Below are 20,085 nucleotides of genomic sequence, written 5' to 3'. Positions count from 1 at the left end.
TATCAACAGATCCAGTAGGCAGAAAATCAGTAATCTAGTTTGAAAAATTACACATTAAAAAAAAAGAGGATCAGTAAGAACACAGATGAACTGAACAGCACTATCAGTTAACAGGATCTAATTGATATTTATAGAACACTTCATCAAACAAGAGCAGACTACACATTCTTCCCAAGCTCACATGAAACATTTACCAATATAGAAAACATTCTGAGCCATAAAATATCCCTGAACAAATGTAGCAGAACACAAATCACACAGCGCCTGCTCTCACACCAGAATGGAATTAAACTAGAAGTCAGTAACAGATAGATAGGAAATCCAAAATATTGGGAAATTAAATAACACACTTCTAAATAACACATGGGTCAAAAAAGAAGGCTCAAGAGAAACTGAAAAGTGTTTTGAATGAAATGAAAATGAAAATAGAACGTATCATAATGTGTGGGAGGTAGCAAAAGCAATGTTTAGAGGGAAATCTACAGCACTGAATGCGTAAGTCAGGAAAAGATCCAAATCAACAACCTAAGCTTCCATCTTGGGAAACTGCAGCAAGATGAGGAAATTAAATCCAAAGCAACAAAAAGGAAAGAAAGAATAAAAATTAAGACAGAAATAAATGGAATTGAAGACAGGAAAATACTAGAGAAAATCAACGCGGCCAAAGCCTCTCTAATTTCAGAAATGAAGGAAGGGACATCACTACAGGTGCTATGGATATTACAAATAAAATAATATTATGAGGCTGGGTGCAGTGGCTCACACCTGTAATCTCAACACTTTGGGAGGCCAAGGCGGGTGGATCACCTGAGGTCAGGAGTTCTAGACCAGCCTGGCCAACATGGTGAAAACCTGTCTCTATTAAAAATACAAAAAATTAACCAGGCATGATGGTAAGTGCCTGTAATCCCAGTTACTCAGGAGGCTGAGACAGGAGAATCACTTGAACCCAGGAGGCAGAGGTTGCAGTGAACTGAGATCGCACCACTGCACTCTAGACTGGGTGACAAGAGCAAAACTCCATCTCAAGAAAAAAAGAAAAGAAGAAAAACTATGACTACACATTTGATAACTTAGATAAAATGGGCCAATTCCTTGAAATACACAATCTACTAAAATTCACACAAGAAGCAATAGACAATCTGGACAGGCCTATATCTATTAAAGAAATTGAATCAGTAATTATTAACTTTCCAAAACAAACAGCACCAAGCCTAGGCTGGGCACAGCAGCTCACACCTGGAATCCCAGCGCTTTTGGAGGCTGAGGCAGGAACATCACTTGAGGCCAGGCATTCGAGAGCAACCTGAGCAACACAGCAATACTTCATCTCTACTAAAAATAAAAATTAAAAAAAAATTAGTCAAGCCTGGTGGTCCACACCTATAGTCCCAGCTACTTGGAAGGCAGAGGCCAGAGAGTCACTTAAGTCCAGGAGTTGGCAACTGCAGTGAGCTATGACTGTACCACTGCCCTCCAGCCTGGATGACAGACAGAGAACTTGTCTCTTAGAAATAAAAAATAAAAAGAAAAACAAAAATCACTAAGCACAGTTGTGTTCACTAGTTAATTCTACCAAATATTTAGGAAGAAATAGTATCAATTCTCTACAATAGCTCTCAGAAAATAGAAGCAGACGAAACACTTCCTAAATAATTCTATAAGGACAGCATAAACACAAAAACAAAACAAACACATTAAAAGAAAAATTACAGAGCAAATATCTCTCATGAACATAGATACAAAATTTTCTATGGAGTATTTACAAATTGAATCTCATGATGTACAGAAAGAATTATATAACATGGACAAGTGGGATTTATTACAGGTATACAAGGCTGACAGAACATTTGAAAATTCAATTACTGGCTGGGTGCAGAGGCTCACACCTATAATCTCAGCACTTTGAGAGACTGAGGTAGGTGGATCACCTGAGTTCAGGAGTTTGAGACCAGCCTGGTTAACATGGTGAAACCCCATCTCTACTAAAAATACAAAAATTGGTCTGGCGTGGTGGCACATGCCTGTATTCCCAGCTACTCAGGAGCCTGAGGCAGGAGAATCACTTGAACCCAGGAGATGAGGGTTGCAGTAAGCCAAGATCGCACCACTGCACTCCAGCCTAGGTGACAGAGACTCCATTTCTAAAAATAAATAAATAAATAATCAATTGACATGAACCACCACATCAACAACCTGAAGAAAGAAAACCATTTGATCATACCAATAGATGGACAAAGCATTTGACAAAATCTAATACCCATTCATGATCTTTTTTAAAAATTAGCAAACTAGAATTATAGGGGAACATTATACTTAACAGTGAGAACTCAAGGCTACCCTGCTAAGATCAGGAACAAAGTAAGGATGTCCTCTCTGACCACTCCTATTCAGTATCATACTGGAAGTTCTAGCTAACGCAATAAGACAAGAAAAGGAAATTAAAGGCATACAGATTGGGAAGGAAAAAATAAAACTCTCTTTCTTCACAGATGACATGACTGTCTATGCAGAAAATCCAAAAGAATCAACAAGAAACAAAAAAAAACCTCCTGAAACTTATAAGTAATTATAGCAAGTTTACAGTATACAAGGTTAATATACAAAAGCCAACAGCCCTCCTATAAAAGCAATGAACAGCTAAAATTGGAAATTAAAAACACAACACTATTTACATTAGCACTAGAAAAGAGAAATACTTAGAAATCTAACAAAATATACAAAAGATATATATGAGGAAAACTACAAAACTAGTCTGCTGAAAAGAATCAAAGATCTAAGTAAATGAGGAGATATCCTATGTTCAGGGATAGACTCAATATTGTCAAAATGTCAGCTCTTTCCAATTTCTCAACAGATTCAACACAATCCCAATCAAAATCCCAGAAAGTTATTTTGTGGATATCAACAAAATTCTAAAGCTTATATGGAAAGGCAAAAGACCTGAATAGCTAAAACAACATTTAAAAAAAAAAAAAAAAGACTAACACTACCCAACTTCAAGACTTACTATAAAGCTATAGTAATCAAGACAGCATAGCACTGATGAGAAAATACACAAACAAATCAATATAACAGAATAGAGAGCTCAAAAGTAGATCTACACAAATATAGTAAGCTGTTCTTTGACATAAGAGCAAAAGCAAAGAAGCAAAGAAAGGAAAATCTCTTCAACAATGCTGGAACAACTGAATATCCCCGAGAGGCAGGGAGATCAAGACATAGACCTTACACAAACTAACTCAAAGTAGATCTCAGATATAACTACATCTAGTAAAGCTTCTAAAAGATAACAAAGAAGAAAATCTTGATTACCTTCTGTTTGGTGACAACTAATTTATTTATTTATTTGTTTGTTTATTTAGAGATGGATATCACATGATGTTGCCCAGGTTGGCCTCAAACTCCTGAGCTCAAGCAATCCTCCCACCTGAGCCTCCTAAAGTGCTGGGATTACAGGCGTGAGCCACCACACCTGGCCTTGGTGACAACTTTTTAAAAACAACATCAAAAGCATAGTCCATGAAAAAAATAAGCCAGACTTCATTGAAATGTAAAACTTCTGCTTCATCAAACATGGTTAAGAGACTGAGAAGACAAGCCACAAACTGGGAGACAATATTTACAAAATGCATGTATGATAAAGAGCTTGTATCTACAATATGCAAAGAACTCTTAAAACTCAACAATAAGAAAACAAACCACCCAATTTAAAAATGGGCAAAAGATCTGAATAGACCCCTCACTGAAGATTTACTGATGGCAAATAAGCATATGGAAAGATGTTCCACATCTTATGTCATCAGGGAACTGCAAATTAAAACAACAATGTAGATACCACTACATGCCTATTAGAATGACCAAAACCCAGACACCAACATCACCAAATGCTGGTAAAGGTATGGAGCAACGGGAACTCACACATTGTTGGGGGAATGCAAAATGGTGCAGCCACTTTGGAAGTCAGTTTGGTGGTTCCTTAAAAAAAACTAAACATGGCCAGGCACGGTGGCTCACACCTGTAATGCCAGCACTTTGGGAAGCTGAGGTGGGTGGATCATGAGATCAGGAGTTAAAGACCAGCCTGGCCAACATGGTGATATCCCATAAAAATAGCCAGATGTGGTGGCAGGCACCCGTAATCCCAGCTCCCAGGAAGCTGAGGCAGGAGAATCACTTGAGCCTGGGGAGTGGAGGTCTCAGTGAGCCGAGATCATGCCACTGCACTCTAGCCTGGGCAATAGAGCGAGACTAGTCTCAAAAAACAAAAAACAAACAAACACTGAACATATTCTTGTCATAAGATCCAGCAATTGTGCCCCTTGGTATTTATCCAAATGAGTTGAAAATGTATGTCCACACAAAAACCTATACATGGATGTTTATAGCAGTTTTAACTGACAAAATTGAAGCAGCCAATTCAGTAGGTAAATAGATAAATAAACTGTGGGCCATCCAGCAATGAATATTATGCAGTGAAAAAAGAAAGGAGCTATCAAGCTACAAAAACATATGGAGGAACCCTTAATGTATATTCCTAGGTGAAAGAAGCCAGTCTGAAAAGGCTACCTACTGCACAATTCCAACTCTAGGACATTCTGGAAAAGGCAAAGCTATAGTCACAATAAGAAGTCAGTGGATACTAGGCAGTGGGGGAAGAAGGGGTGAACAGGCAGAGCACAGAGGAGTTTCACAGCAGGGAACCGATTATTCTGTGTGATTTGATAATGGTGGATACACATCATTCTATGTTTGTCCAAATCCATAGAATTACTATGGGTGAGCCCTAATGTAGACTATGGAGTTTAGCTTATACTGTATCAATATTGGTTCTTCAATTACAATAATGCACCACACTAAAGCAAGATGGCAATGACAGAGGAAACTGAAGGGATGGAGTAATATGGGGACTCTGCATTTTCTGCACAATTTTTCTTTAAATGGAAAATTGCTCTAAAAAATAAAATCTATTTACTTATTTTTAGATGGAGTCTCACTCTGTCACCCAGGCTGGAGTGCAGTGGTGCAATCTCAGCTCACTGCAACCTCCGCCTCCTGGGTTCAAGCAATTCTTCTGCCTCAGCCTTCCCAGAAGCTGGGATGACAGGCACCCGCCACATGTCTGGCCAATTTTCGCATTTTTAGTAGAGATGGGGTTTCACCATGTTGGCTAGGCTAGTCTTGAACTCCTGGCATCAAGTGACCTGCTTGCCTCAACCTCCCAAAGTGCATGGGTGGGGCCCTTCTGACTGTCATTCACTCATTCAACAAACACTGGCCGAGCTCCATCACAGAGGGAACAGTGGAGGGGAGAGGAGCTGAACCACCCCTTGTCTCCCCAAAAACCCTGCATAAGGGACCCATGCCACCTCACAACCAGCAATCCATGGCGAAGTGGCTTCCTGGGCTCAGAGTGCATCAGACCCCCCAGGGCAGCAAGCAGGTTTTGCTGTTTGCTCAACCAGACGCAGCGATGGGCTCTGCAGGCGCCGGATCCGCCTCTGCATCCCACATGCCGGACCCGGCCCAGAGCTGGAAACCTCATCAGAACCTCTCAGTGCTGAGCAAGTCAGAATCGGGGATGTGGTGCCAAGGGGAAGGGAAGGCAGGCTGCGAGGCATGAGCCACCAACAGCCAAGGCAGGCTCAGGTCAGCAGACGGCAGGCGGGGTCCCCTCCAGAGGCCTCTCTCCAGGCTGAGATTCAGGATCTTTCTTCTCTGAGGATTTCATTCCTGGAGAAAGAGGAGTCCCAGCTGTCTGCCACCAAACCGGGTTGCCAGGCTGGAGCTCCTCCCAGGCCCATGTGAGGAACAGCAAAGGCAGGTGGGGGCTGTATGGGAGCAGTCACTCACTCAGGCCCAGGAACACCGCACAGCTGGAGGGCTCAGTTGGGACCTGGGTCAGGCCAGCCAGGTGACTACGGGCAAAGCAGGCCCACTCTCCAGGCCTGTTTCTCAGATGTACAGTGGGCAGCCCCCCCGACCCAGGCAGAGTTTGCAGAGCACACGTCCTTGTCCATTTCACCCACCTGACCATCTCCCTCCCTCACCTTTTCCAAGAAATCCTCTGGGACTCCTCGCCCACCCCCAAGTCAGGCTCAAGGACCCCCCTGGGTTCCTCAGGGACAGGGTGGACGTGCGCTGCTCTGCAGCCCATGATGGGCACTCCTGTTCTGAATCCAAGGTGTTTGCCCCATGCCACTCCACCACGGTGGGACGCCATCGCTACAGTGCCAGTGTGTCGGATGTTACAGCCGACTGCAACAGAGCCCCCTCCACGCAGAAGATGAGAGGCCTGGAGCATTCTCAAGCCTGGCTGCCTTCCTCAGCCATCACCTCCCAGGACAGGGAACATTTTCCAGAGTAAAAGGCACCGTGCTCGTGGCGCTGTGACATGATTCCAGGCCACCGGAGCCACTGTAACCCTTAGACTCTGGCTCCAATCTCGAGGGCTAAAGAATGCCTCAGGAGCAGGGCCATAGCCTCCCAGGGTGCGCCACCACCCCAGGGCTCTGTGAGCTGAGACATGTGTTTTCTTTCCATGGCTTCTGCTTCAAAGCACAGGCCGGGCCTTGGATGTAGAGCACAGTGGAAGAGCCAGGCACACCTCCACCTCCCCCTGCCAGGACCAGGGCACTTCAAAGGCGTGGAGGGGGCTGGGCCAGGCCCAGTGAAGATGACCATGGCTCCCAACAGGTGAGCAGCTGTAATGCACCTGAGGACTCAGCCAGTCCCATCGGAGGGGCAGACTGCCAGGCAGGTGGTCCTGTGGTCAAAACTGGCCTGCGCGGAGCTGGAAAACAGAGGCCCAAACTGCACCTGAGCTGGCAGGTGGCAGACAGGCAGTGGGCGGGCAGCAGGCAGGGGCTGAGGTCCTAGCTAGGGGTGTGAGGTCAGCCTGCATCTAAGACCTGTGGGTGCTCAGGGGGTGGCCTATCCCATTGCCCTGGGGGTCCCACGGCTCCCTGTACAACTCAGATGCACTTGATTTTGTTATTATTGTTTTAATTTTGTCTGATCCTTTGTTCTAGGTGGACAGGCATAGCTTTCCAAAGGCCAGACGGGTGAGGCTGGCCCCGGGCTGCCTCCCTCTTGGCCTCACTGCCAGGCTTATGTTAAAGACAGCCAGGGGATGCACCACAGGTATCGTGTCCTCAGAGCTGGAGCCACCCTCAGGACCAGGGAGACAGACAGGGATTGTAAACGCAGCCACCCACGGGCCCAGCCAGATGCAGGGACAGGGGGCACACTCCCGTCTGCAGGGAGCACCATCACCTAGGTGAAGCAGGCCCCATGGCAGCGTGACCTTCCAGCTTTCAAGTAAGACAAAAACCCGGAAGCTCCCCTGCCATTGCCCACTTTCCACATATTGCTTGCGGCTGATTCTAATCAATTTTTTTTTTTTTTTTTTGAGACAGAGTCTCACTCTGTCACCCAGGCTGGAGTGCAGTGGCACAGTCTCGGCTCACTGCAACTTCCACCTCCTGGTTCAAGCAATTATCCTGTCTCAGCCTCCTGAGTAGCTGGGATTATAGGCACCCACTACCACGCCTGGCTAATTTTTGTATTTTTAGTAGAGACGAGGTTTCACCATGTTGGCCAGGCTGGTCTCAAACTCCTGACTTCAAGTGATCCGCCCACGTTGGCCTCCCAAAGTGCTGGGATTACAGGCATGAGCCACCACGCCCGGCCTGATTCAAACTGGTTTTCCAGAGCAGTTGTTCAAACAGCAAAATGGAAGGTGACAGTGGCCATGTGCAGACAGCAGCCCACCTCTCGCCATGCCATGCCACAGGCCTTACAGATATGGCACCTCAAGCCAGAGAGGAGCAGTCACCGACCCAAAGCCACTCAGCACCTAACCTAGTCTGACTCCGGAAGGAAAGCAGGCAGAAGCCAGTCACCTTGGCCAGGTCAGTTTCAGGGTTGGCAAGCACCCAGACCAAAGCCAGTCTCACAGCCTGGCACACACAGCCCGAGGGGAGAAAACACAGCCCTGCAAAGGTGCTGCATGCAAAAGCTGGGCACGGTGTGCTGGCCCACTGAGCACACCAGGGGGTCCTGTGAGACCTCAAAAGAAGGGGGATGCTGGGCACGTTGGCTTACGCCTGTCATCCCAGCACTTTGGGAGGCTGAGGCAGAGGATCGCTTGAGCCCAGGAATTCCAGACCAGCCTACCAACTTAGAGAGACCCCCATCTCAAAAAAAGAAAGAAAAGGAAAAGCAAAGAAGGGAGGGAGAGAGGGAAAGAAAGGGAAAGGAAGAAAGAGAAAACGAAAGAGAGAAAGAGAAAGAAAAGAAAGAAAAAGAAATAAAGAAAGAAAGAGAGAAGAGAGACAGAAAGAAAAAGAAAGAAACAAGAGTAAGAAAGAAATTAGCCAGGCATGGTGCTGTGCACCTGTAATCCCAGCTACTCAGGAGGCTGGGGTGGGAGGATCGCTTGAGCCCAGAAGGTCGAGGCTGCAGTGAGCTGTGATTGTGACACTGCACTCCAGCCTGGAGCACAGCAAGACCTTGTCTCGAAAAAAAAGCAGCAGGAGGGGAGCACCTTGTGTCCTGATCTAGAAAAATATCCAAGAGAAACTGTAGAGAGAAAAAGGCAATTAGCGGAGCCATGTGTAGCATGCCCCCCGGAAGACCAAGCTCGCGGTGAGCCGATATCTCCACATGACCCTCCTGCACACATGGAACTAAGCCTGGGGGAGCAGGTGCCGGTCAGGGTCTGTTTATCCCTCTCTGCCTTGCCTGTGTGAACCCCGTGTCTCTGCTGCCTCATTAAAAATCATTCCTTTTAAACACTGTAAAATTCTGCCAGACGCCCTGCAGCTCGGCCCCGTAGAAGCCTCGCATCTTCTAAACTTCAAGGGGCGTGGAGACCACCCACCTCGCCATGGCCAGCACTGGCTTCGAAGAGACCCAGACTCAAGATGAATCCTCCTGCTGCCATCTTGCCCCTCCGATGCTCCTCCACACACAGACCCCCGAGCTGTGGGCTCCACCAAGGGGTCTTCCCACTGCCCCCAGCTTGGGTCAGGATGGCCACCATGTCCAAAGGCCACCAGTGTCACCCCCACCAGGTCATGGCACTGATGCTCCCAGGAGCAACTCTCGTCTATGACACTTCCCTGTGTTCCGAGCACACTGGAGGGGGGGCTACCTTGGTATGGACAGACCCAGATCTTCAGGACACAGCAGCTCTCATGACACTGAGGCCTGAGAATGGCCTCAGTGCATTCAATCCATTGCCGCTGTAGCAATATTAGTAGAAGAAAGTAGAAAGCTAATTTTTGAAGGATATCTAACAGTCAGTACACCTCATCAAGTCAGAGATATCCTAACCAAAAAGCGGGAAGATGGCTCATCGACTCCAGAATTTTAAAATATAAAGCTATCTTATTAAAGAAAGGCAATTTAACTATAACCACAAATAATTTGCTTAACCCAGAGCAAATTATTGATGGGAAACCCATTGCTAAAAACAAAACACCTGTGTCTGGATTTAATTAACTGTCATACAAAGGTATGGCCAGACTTAGTAGAGAACCCCTTCAAAACAGGGCGGCACTTACTTATAGATGGTTCCTCCCAGGTATTTGATAAAATACAACATAATAGGTATGCAGTAGTTAATGGGGAGATTCTACTCTATGGGACTTCTCTGTGTTCCGAGCACGTTGGGTGGGGCTGCCTTGGTGCAGATGAACTCAGGCCTTCAGGAAGGACACGGCAGCTCTCATGACACTGTATCGTGTTTGCTCTGCAGGGCGCAGGGTGAGGCTGAGCTCACTTGGGTTCCTCCTCACACAGAAACACCACACAGCCTGCACTCTCTCCCGGATTTTCCTGAGCCCCTGGCCCTGCCAGCCACACTTCATACAAGCTACGGAGCCATCAGGAGGATTCTGTGGGCCACACCTGCGACAGGCCTGGGACTCTGCAGGGCTGTGAACTCGGCGACAGGCACAGCCCCAAGGAGCCCCCGATGGCCAGCTCCCAGCAGCCATCCCGAGCCTGGGGCCACACAGTGCCTGTCCTGGAAACAGACACCAGGTCCTGGCCTGCTCCGATGCCTGCCTGGCCTGCCAGGTGAGCTCAGCCAAACCTCCGCCCCCTCCTCTAAATAATGGACAGAGGGAAGCCCAGCACCAGGTTGTAGTAAGATCGGCTAGATGAAATCGTGTTGTGCCGATGCAACGCGTGTGAATTCATTCTCTGCTCCCACCACCGCTCCGACTCTGGAATACGTTCAAAACCCTTCACGCTGTCAAAATCCTCCCCCAGACATTGCTATAAACAGCAAAGATGTGATCTCCAGGACATAATGTCAAACGAAAAACACAAAGTGGAGAAAAGCATAAGGTGTAAGCCACCACACCCAGCCTGTGTGCAAGACACTTGGGCACAAGTGTCTAAGACAGGCAGGAGGGGCCGTTAACTCTGTGTATTTGCTTATTTAAACCATGCACAGGCAAATCGATACACAAAATAGTAAAATAGTCACTCATAGGTGAAAGGGAGGGGCTCTGTGTATAGGAGGCGAGACCCAGGGATACAGCAAGATGTCTCTGAGCTCCCACATCTTGGGAAACATATTAGTATTTTATGTAATTATATAAACAAAATTTAAATTTAAAAAGTAATACAGGCTGGGTGTGGTGGCTTATGCCTGTAATCCCAATACTTTAGGAGGCTAAGGTGGGAGGATCACTTGAGACCAGGAGTTCAAGACCAGCCTGGGCAATACAGCAAGACCCCATCTCTACAAAAATATTTAAAAATTAGCTGGGTGTGGTGGTACACACCTGTGATCCTGATTTTATTAAGCTCATACTCTTTGCTTAATAAGGCAACTGAATGCTGGGACACAAGTCAGGCCCACCTGGCCTCCTGGGGTTCCTGAGGTGCTTTAAAGGAGCTGTCCACCTTGGAAAAAGGGAAAAGGTCAGGGAGGGGAGCAGTGAGGACACAGCTCCTGTTCATGGCCTTCCCGGCAAAAGCAAGGAGGCTGTATGTAATCACAGAAAACAGGCAGACCCAAGGCCCTGTAAAACACCTGCCCTAGGCACCTCAGGAATTGGGACCGCACGCAGTGGCTCACACCTGTAATTGCAGCACTTTGGGAGACTGAGGCAGGGGAATTGCTTGAGCCCAGCAGTTCAAGTCCAGACTGGGCAACATAGTGAGACTCCACCTCTACAAAAAATTTTTTTTAACTTAGCCAGTGCAGTGGCTCAGCTACTCAGGAGGCTGAGGCAGGAGGATCACTTGAGCCCAGGTGGTTGAGGATGCAGTGAGCTGTGACCTCACGCCTGCACTCCAGCCCAGGCAATAGAGCAAGACCCTGTCTCCAAGAAAACAAAAAGAAAGATTACTTGATATATCCTCAGGAGTTTTTGGTGAAAGAAGAAAAAAAAGAAAGAAAAGAGAAAGAAAGAAAGACAGACAGAAAGACAGAAAGACAGAAAGAAAGACAGAAAGAAAGACAGAAAGAAAGACAGAAAGAAAGAAAGAAAGACAGAAAGACAGAAAGACAGAAAGAAAGAAAGAAAGAAAGAAAGAAAGAAAGAAAGAAAGAAGGAAGGAAAGAAATGGGACAGATTTGAACCTGGATGAGGGTCAGCTGAGGGTGCTGTATGGAGGGTGAGCTCTATGCCTGTGACGATTTTCCTGCTTGCTCTTAGGAGACACGCACTGAAGCATTTAAGGACTGGGGTCCTGGTATCTGCAACTTACTCTCCTTTTTTTTTTTTTTTTTGAGATGGAGTCTCACTCTGTCACCCAGGCTGGAGTGCTGTGGCACCATCTCGGTTCACTGCAACCTCTGCTTCCAGGTCTCAAGCGATTCTACCTCAGCCTCCCGAGTAGCTGGGATTACAGGTGCCCACCACCATATCTGGCTAATTCTTGTATTTTTAGTAGAAACGGGGTTTCACCATGTTGTCCAGGCTGGTCTCAAACTCCTGACCTCACATGATCTGCCCACCTTGGCCTCCGAAAGTGCTGGGATCACAGGCATGAGCCACCACGCCCAGCCTGAAACCTACTTTCAAATGATCTAAATTATAAGAGTAAAAAATGATCCAAATCAGAAGAGTAAAAATAACAGTATGTAAATGTAGGAGACAGAAAGAATTGATCAAGCAATTGTCAAAAATATGCAGCAAAAATATGTCCTAAAATGCTGACTGGTAAACCTCGGTGAAGGGTGTGCAGGGCCTCACAATACTCTCCTTGCAATGTTTCTGTGTGAACTATTTTCAAAGTAAAATTTAAAACAATAAATAAAATTAGGAGATTTCACCAAAAAACTGGACTTTCAGCTTCTCTGGAAGAATCGAGATCTGATGCCCTGGGACCCACATTCCACAGGCTGAAAACCAGCTGAGCAGGGGTTCCTGTGGGCCCCAAGGCCCAGCCCTCACCTGGCAGTGTCTGCATCTCAGGACCAGCCTGGCCCTGAATGTTCCAGATCTGGGCCAGATGTCATGTTCACGTCCAGGCAGGCCCTGCCATCACTGCTCTGAAAACAGGGGCCAGAGCAGCAGGGCTGGGCCACAGAGCCTTAGAAGGATCTGAGTGGATGGCGACCTACCTTCACCCCCTGGGACTCCAGGAGCGCCCCCCACACCAATTCTATGGTCCTTTCCCAGCAGATGCACAACTGGGACCCGAGGGCCCCTTGGCAGCTCCAGGCCTCTCCCCCAGGGCACTGGAATGCAGGCCTGGAGCCCAGAAGGCTTGGGATTCATCTATCGCCTCCCAGGCCCTCCCAGACTTTATCCCATGAACAGCTTAGAGGAAACAGCTTCTCCCTCCATGATGGCTGCAGGATTCTCTTTGAGCAGGGAGGAGAAGGTAGAAGGAGGGAGATAGGGAAGCCTCAGGTTTTCTGGAGCTCAGTGCAAAGGTAAGGAAGTGAATGAGCTTTGGAGCCAGGAGACTGGGTCCAAATCGTAGCTCCAGCACTTACTAGCAGGATCTTCAGCAGGTCACTTAATTGCCAAGCCTCAGTTTCCCCATATGTGAAACAGAGCTAATGACAGCAAGTTCACAAAGCACGGTAAAAGTACCAGCATTGCGCCTGCACATCCTCCACCAGACTGTGCCCTCGAGTCCTCCACCAGCTGCGGCCACATGTCCTCCACTGGCATTGTGCCCGCATGGCCTCCACCAGCTGTGCCCATACGTCCTCCACCGGACTGTGCCCACATGTCCTCCACCGGCCATGCCCATACGTCCTCCACTGGCACTGTGCCTGCACGTCCTCCACCAGCCGTGTCTCCACCAGACTGTACCCACTGTGCCCAGCAGATGCTGGGGCTCCTCCACCAGGGGTGGGGGGCTTCCTGCCAGCCCTGCCGACGAGGGCTGGTCCTGGGCCCCCTGCCACCCCACCCAGAATCGTCCTTTCTTGCAGCCAATGCTCTGCCTCTCTCAACTGCTGGAGCACAGTGACCCCAGGTGGCCAGCACCTCCCCAGCCCGTGGCCACTGTGAGGACAGCAGCCCGGAAGCAAGCATTTCCATCCTCACAGAGGCTGTGCTGTAGAAGCCTGCTGTAGGAGGGTGGGGAGGATCTGACGGTCAGGTCCATCTCTCTCTGTCTCTGCATCTATGTGCCCCTCCCTCCTTGGTGAGAAATGGGCATCACATGCCAAACTCACTCCCATCAAGAGCAGCTCCTCGGTGTCTGCAACTCCCCCAACAGCTGTGACCACCAAACCACGGTGAGTGGGCAGGAGCAGCAGTGAGAGAAGGGGCCAGGTGCTGAAGGTGGTGGGTGGGGGGGGACACCAGGACAGGACAAGCTCCAAGACCAGTCAGAAAACCTTGAGAGAGGTGAGTCGCAGTGGTTCATGCCTGTAATCCCAGCACTTTGGAAGGTCAAAGAGGGTGATGTTTGAGCTCAGGAGTTTGAGACCAGCCTGGGCAACATGGTGAAACCCCGTCTCTACAAAAACATACAAAAATTAGCCGGGAGTGGTGGTGTGCACCTGTACTCCCAGCTCCTTGGGAGGCTGAGGTGGGAGGATCACTTGAGCTTGGGAGGCGGAGTCCTGGCCAATATGTTAAAACCCCATCTCTAACTAAAAATACAAAAATTAGCCGGGTGTGGTGGTACACCTGTAGTCCTAGCTACTTAGGAGGCTGAGGCAAGAGAATTGCTTGAGCCCAGGAGGCAGAGGTGGCAAGTGAGCTGAGATCGCGCCACTACACTCCAGCCTGGGTAAAGGAGAAAGACTCTGTCTCCAAAAAAAAAAATCATTTTATTAAAATGCTTTATACAGTCCTTAAAACTAAGGAAAACAGAAAATGTGCATTTCCTCATATTTGTAAATCTTCAGTGCACCTTCAAAAGAATAAAGAGCAAAGAATGGGATGGGCGCAGTGGCTCATACCTGTAATCCCAGCACTTTGGGAGGCCAAGACAGGCGGATTACCTGAGCTCAGGAGTTGGAGACCAATCTGGCCAACATGGTGAAATCCCGTCTGTACTAAAAATACAAAATATCAGCCGGGCATGGTGGCAGACGCCTATAATCCCAGCTACTGGGAAGGCTGAGGCAGAAGAATTGCTTGAACCCAAGAGGCAGAGAGGTTGCAATGAGCCGAGATCAGGCCACTGCACTCCAGCCTGGGCGACAAGAGCAAGACTCCATCACAAATAAATAAATAAATAAATAAATAAGCAAATGGGGAAGACAGTGACCAAAACAGGTGGCACGAACCTTGTTTGACGATGAGAACCCCGTGCAGGGATAGCTCCATGTGGACACCCACAGATCGTCTTCTGCAGCCTCTGAAGTGTGTGTCCTATTCCTATCATGCCCATTGTTCATATCCTGCACCTCCCAGAGGAGAAGACGCAGGGCAGGACCCTGTGCCCACCTAGCGGGCAAGCACCAGCCGTGTCTGTGTACCTGTCCCAGGCCCAATCAGGCACCCAGCAGGCACTTAATAAATGTCTTAGAAGGAGCCTAGGAGTGAAAGCCTAAAATATCTTCAGAAACTCCTATGAGTCCCTTGACTTGGCACATTTTAATATGAATTTCAGCCCCATTCCCAGATACACAGTATGGCAAATGTTTAGCTGTGGAATTGCTTTTCCCCTAAACAGGTCCCAGAGGCATGCTGAAGTTGGCGTGAACACACCTCACGTAATTAAAAGCCAGTCTGGAGAACTCCCCTAGCTCCCTGGGTGGAGACAACACGCTTCATTGGGGCTGACAGATCGTTTCCCAGGGGGCCTCAGGACAAGTGAAGCCGGCTCAGTGACTCCTCCATGCACTTGGCCACCTGCCTCCCCAAGGGGTTCTCCTAGACACAGCATGGGGCACGGGGCTCTTTCCTCACCAGGCCCAGACATTCTTGCCCACTGGAGACCCCTCCTCAATGCCATAGCCAGCAGGCATTGTCTTCTTTGTAATCACATTGAAAGGAATGAAATGCAGGGGAAACATTTACCAGAAGACATACAGGACTTCACTGAACACTATGAAATATTGCTGAGAAGTTAAAGATCTAAATACAATCTTTATTGAGAAGACTCAATATTGACAAAATGGCAGCTCTACACCAAACTGATCTATCAATTCAACGCATACAACTGACAAGCTGACTCTAAAATTCACACAGGGCTGGGCACAGTGGCTCACGCCTATAACCCCAGCACTTTGGGAGGCCAAGGCAGCCGGATCACAGCGGGTCAGGACTTTGAGACCAGCCTGGCCAACATGGTGAAACCCTGTCTCTACTAAAAATACAAAAAGTAGCCGGGCATGGTGGTGCACACCTGTAATCCCAGATACTCGGGAGGCTGAGGCAGGAGAATCACCTGAACCTGCATTGAGCTGAAATCACACCACCACACTCTAGCCTGAGCGACAGAGCATGACTTCTTCTCAAAATAAATAAAAGTTTAAAAAACTAAAATTCATACAAGAATGCAAGGGCACAAAAAGGTGCCGCAGAGCTGAGCAGTCAAGATGTGTGACTTCACCGAAGACCAGACCGCAGAGTTCAAGGAGGCCTTCCAGCTGTTTGACCGAACAGGTGATGGCAAGATCCTGTACAGCCAGTGTGGGGACGTGATGAGGGCCCTGGGCCAGAACTCCACCAACGCCGAGGTGCTCAAGGTCCTAGGGAACCCCAAGAGTGATGAGATGAATGTGAAGGTGCTGGACTTTGAGCACTTTCTGCCCATGCTGCAGACAGTGGCCAAGAACAAGGACCAGGGCACCTATGAGGATTATGTCGAAGGACTTCGGGTTTTTGACAAGGAAGGAAATGGCACCGTCATGGGTGCTGAAATCAGGCATGTTCTTGTCACACTGGGTGAGAAGATGACAGAGGAAGAAGTAGAGATGCTGGTGGCAGGGCACGAGGACAGCAATGGTTGTATCAACTACGAAGAGCTCGTCCGCATGGTGTTGAATGGCTGAGGACCTTCCCAGTCTCCCCAGAGTCCGTGCCTTTCCCTGAGTGAATTTTGTATCTAGCCTGAAGGCTCCCTAGGCTATCTTGTCTCAGCACCTTTCCCATCTTGTCTCTCTTGGATGATGTTTGCCATCAGCATTCACCAAATAAAACTTGCTCTCTGGGCCCTCGGTTTGGTTCTGCTTTCTTTCCTGAGCAGGGTAAAGTGGAAGAAGGTGAGGTGGTGATGATTTCTGCCCTGAGGCAGAGTCCGAGGTCAATGGAGCAGCGGGTTGAGGAAAGCTGGGGAAGGCCCCGTACTAACTGGGCTCCAGTTAAGAACTGCTGGCCCCATTCATCCATCTTACACAAGCTACCTCTTGGGAGATTAGGAAAGTCATAGATCCCAGCAGGACCAAGGCTGGTCATCCCTGTTCCATTCCATATCAGGCTGACTGTCTTCTAGCCTTTCAGCTCCTTAAATCTGGCCCCTGCCCTCCCAATCTCCCAATAAGGCCTTTTGTGGGGAAGCCTGTGGAGTATTTATTGGAGCTAAAGCCAGGCCATTATTAGCACTGCCTAGGCCTGCCCAGCACCTCAGCAGGGCGAAGGGCCAATAATAACAGAAGTAGGAAAGGGGCTTGCCTCCTCCCTAATAAGGGAGGAGTGAAACCACTACTTCTGAAGGGAAAAAGATACAAAATCTCCATGTTGTGGGAATGTCCTTCCAAGTCTTAAATAGCTTTTAGGGCAAGTGAGAGCCTCTGCTCTTAGACCTGCCCTAAAAGGTATAAGCCTCTGCTCTTATACATAGTCTTATACATATATACATAGCCTCTGCTCTTATACATAGTCTTATACATACATACATAGCCTCTGCTCCTATATATGGTCCTGAAAGCTGTGCTGCTGTTCGCATTGTGTGGTGAGGTGTATCTGTAGGCTCTGTGGCTCGCAGAGTGTCTCTCTAGCCCAGATAAACACTGCTGTGAAGGACTCCAGGAAAGCTGCTCCCATCCCAATCCCCCTGCCTGACAGCCACAGGTAAGAAAAAAAAAAAAAAAAAAAAAAAAAAAAAAAAAAAAAAAAAAAAAAAAAAAAAAAAAAAAAAAAAAAAAAAAAAGGAAAGAAAAAAGAAAATTTACAGAAAACTTTGAACAGAAGAAAGGTGCTAAGACGCAAAGGGAGAGAAACACAGGGACATGAGGAACAAAGGGCTTGGTGGGAGAACCAAGAAGAACCGGTGCAGAGCCTGGAGCCACACCTGCCTTTCAGTCACTGGGGAGGAGCTGGGACGTGGAGCAGGAATGCAGGAAGCAGAATTGAGCTGCGAGCCAAGGGCTGGTCCAACCCAAGGTTGGGGACCCTCTTCTACTGCTCCCAGATCCCTGCATCCTCATCTGGGGAGCCCCCAGCTATTAGCTGAAGTTCTCACAGTCGTGGTGGGAGAGGGAGGCGGTTCGGGGGTGACCCACCAAGTCATAATAAGGAGGTGCTTAAGTGCTTTAAAAAAACAATTTTGGGTTTTAAAACTTCCCATCCTCTTACAGCTCCCTTCTCTGCGCCTTCCAGCAGTCCATGGATACAGCCCAGGGAAGGGAGGAGAACAGCCCCCAGTGCCCTTTCTTCTCCTATTACCTACCACAGGAATCCCCGAAATTAGGTTTTCCCCACCAAATACACATACGCTGACATCAACTAAGCAGGTGACTTTTAAAAACAAAACAAAACTGACATTCAGAGGGAAAGGAATCATTGGCTGAGCTGGGGTGGCCTAAAACAGCAACAATGAGGAAGCCGAAGGAGGGGTTATTAGTACGAATAAGCGTGGAGTGGGGTGGGGGAGGGGAGCTGGGGCCTTGACACAGTCACTAAAAAGGGGCTTGGGAAGAGATAGATTCTGCACCCTGTTCTATCCCCAGAGCTCTCCCTGGAACCTTAATTCCCCTTTCCTAAAACTCACTCCCCCTCAAAAAATGTAAAAGCTGGTTATTTTTTAGTGGGTAAAAGGGAGCTCCAATGTGGCTTTTTAAAATCTACTTCCTTTTAAAGGGATTAATTTTTTTTTGATCCATAGAAAATGCAGTAGTTTCTAGGGAGGTGTACCCTTAGAAGTGGTTAATGAGAACCTTGTATAAACACCTTTCACCAGCCCTTCCTTTAGGGCAGCTATCCTATCCTATCCTCTCTCCCAGATGTTAGAAATATCTTTTAAACCGAAGTCCTTGAATAATCTGATATAAAAATGCACGCCTCTGTTGGGCATGGTGAGGGCTTTGGAGGGGCGGAAGGAGCTTTCCTTACGTAGTGATGTACTCTCCGGGCTGGGGAGGGTCCCAGTGGTTGGGAAAGGGCTGTTCCTGGAACCATGATCTCCAGAGGGGGTGAGGGGAAGAGATGTCTGGCTGGCTCCTCACTGTGGAGGTGGCACAGGGGTGACCGTGCCTGGGCTCGGGGCTGTGGGGTCTGGAGGCAGGGGGGTGCCTGGGTCTGTGGAGAAAAGAAAGAGGAATCAGTTAGAGTGCGCAGGAGAGGGGGCTCCAGACCCAGACCACCACAGACAGACAGAACTGGGCATAGCATGCAGTGGCTGGGTGGATGAATGAGGTACCCACAATGTTCAACTTCTGTTCCCAGCACCCTCTTCCACTTCATACTGAGAAAAACTGATAGAAGGGAGACTCTCTAAATGGGGCATTTGAATGTGATGGGAACAAGCAAAGGGATGCCAATCAATCATCATGCAAACAACTGCCTTTCAAGTTTACAACTGAGATGCTCTGTGCCACAGGATTGCTCCATGACCCACCAGTGAAAGGCCCCCAAATCATCCCAAAGGTGGCAGCTGCCAGGCTGGGGAATGGTGGAGGACAGCCAGAGAGGCCCTTCCTCCTATATTCTAATTTTACCAGAGTGTTCAAAAAGGATTGTGGAAACTACTACCTGACCTCTTCCCCACCTGCCCACTCGCCCTCCCTCCACGTGGACCCCTCTCCCTCACCCTTCTCCCCTCCTGGTCCCTTCTCACCTGGCAGTGGGCTGGCACTGGGCAGGAGGTTGCCCTGAACAGCTGCCACAATGGCAGGGCTTTGGGCTGCGGCGGATCCGAGCCCCGGCCCGAGAGGCAAGGAAGATGGCATGGTGGTGGTCGCCGGCAGGTTAGGATGTAGAGGGTTCGCCATGGACACAGGCAGGTTAGGTGGGGGGAGAGTGCCCGGGGCGAACGGGAGATGGTGGTGATGCCCATGCAGGTTAGGAGGAGGGGGAAGGTTAATACTGATGGAGTCAGCTAGACTACCAAATGGGATGATGGATGGAGCAGGAGGAGGAGGAGGAGGCGGCATGCCAAAAGGCAAACCCAAAGGAGCATTACCCGCCACGCCTGGGTGCCCGCTGCCTGGCACTGCCCCTGGCATCATTGAGGGAGGAGTTTGTTGGTTGGGGAACGGTGAGGGGCCTGAGAACAAAGATGAGAGATGGAGAGAGGTATAAAATTTTGCTTAACAACTCACTTTTACAGCAAAGATAATCTAGCCATTCCTTGGCACTATCTTCCCTTTTTCTTTTTTTTTTTGAGACGGAGTTTCACTCTTGTTACCCAGGCTGGAGTGCAATGGCGCGATCTCGGCTCACCGCAACCTCCGCCTCCTGGGTTCAGGCAATTCTCCTG

The 20,085-nt window shown here is 48.5% G+C and overlaps 3 protein-coding genes across 4 annotated transcripts in view; 1 reads left to right on the top strand and 2 right to left on the bottom strand.

The window, feature by feature from the left end:
• Window positions 1–20,085, bottom strand: part of PRKAR1B (protein kinase cAMP-dependent type I regulatory subunit beta) — a 165,997-nt gene that overhangs the window by 74,327 nt on the left and 71,585 nt on the right. The window lies entirely within an intron of this gene.
• On the top strand, window positions 15,949–16,606 carry LOC108289009 (myosin light polypeptide 6-like). The gene has a single exon (XM_017508275.2). The coding sequence runs from the start codon at window positions 15,986–15,988 to the stop codon at window positions 16,439–16,441; it is 456 nt and encodes a 151-aa protein (XP_017363764.1). The 5' UTR covers window positions 15,949–15,985; the 3' UTR covers window positions 16,442–16,606.
• LOC108289008 (SWI/SNF complex subunit SMARCC2-like) lies at window positions 18,110–19,918 on the bottom strand. Its single transcript, XM_017508274.2, has 2 exons — window positions 19,444–19,918; window positions 18,110–18,905 (listed from the first exon to the last, which is right to left on the bottom strand). Exons 1-2 carry the CDS (start codon window positions 19,832–19,834, stop codon window positions 18,829–18,831), a joined length of 468 nt encoding a protein of 155 aa, XP_017363763.1. The 5' UTR covers window positions 19,835–19,918; the 3' UTR covers window positions 18,110–18,828.

The sequence above is a fragment of the Cebus imitator genome, unplaced genomic scaffold, assembly GCF_001604975.1.
Source record: "Cebus imitator isolate Cc_AM_T3 unplaced genomic scaffold, Cebus_imitator-1.0 Scaffold388, whole genome shotgun sequence".
NCBI lineage: Eukaryota > Metazoa > Chordata > Mammalia > Primates > Cebidae > Cebus > Cebus imitator.
This window is presented reverse-complemented; position numbering and strand designations above follow the sequence as displayed.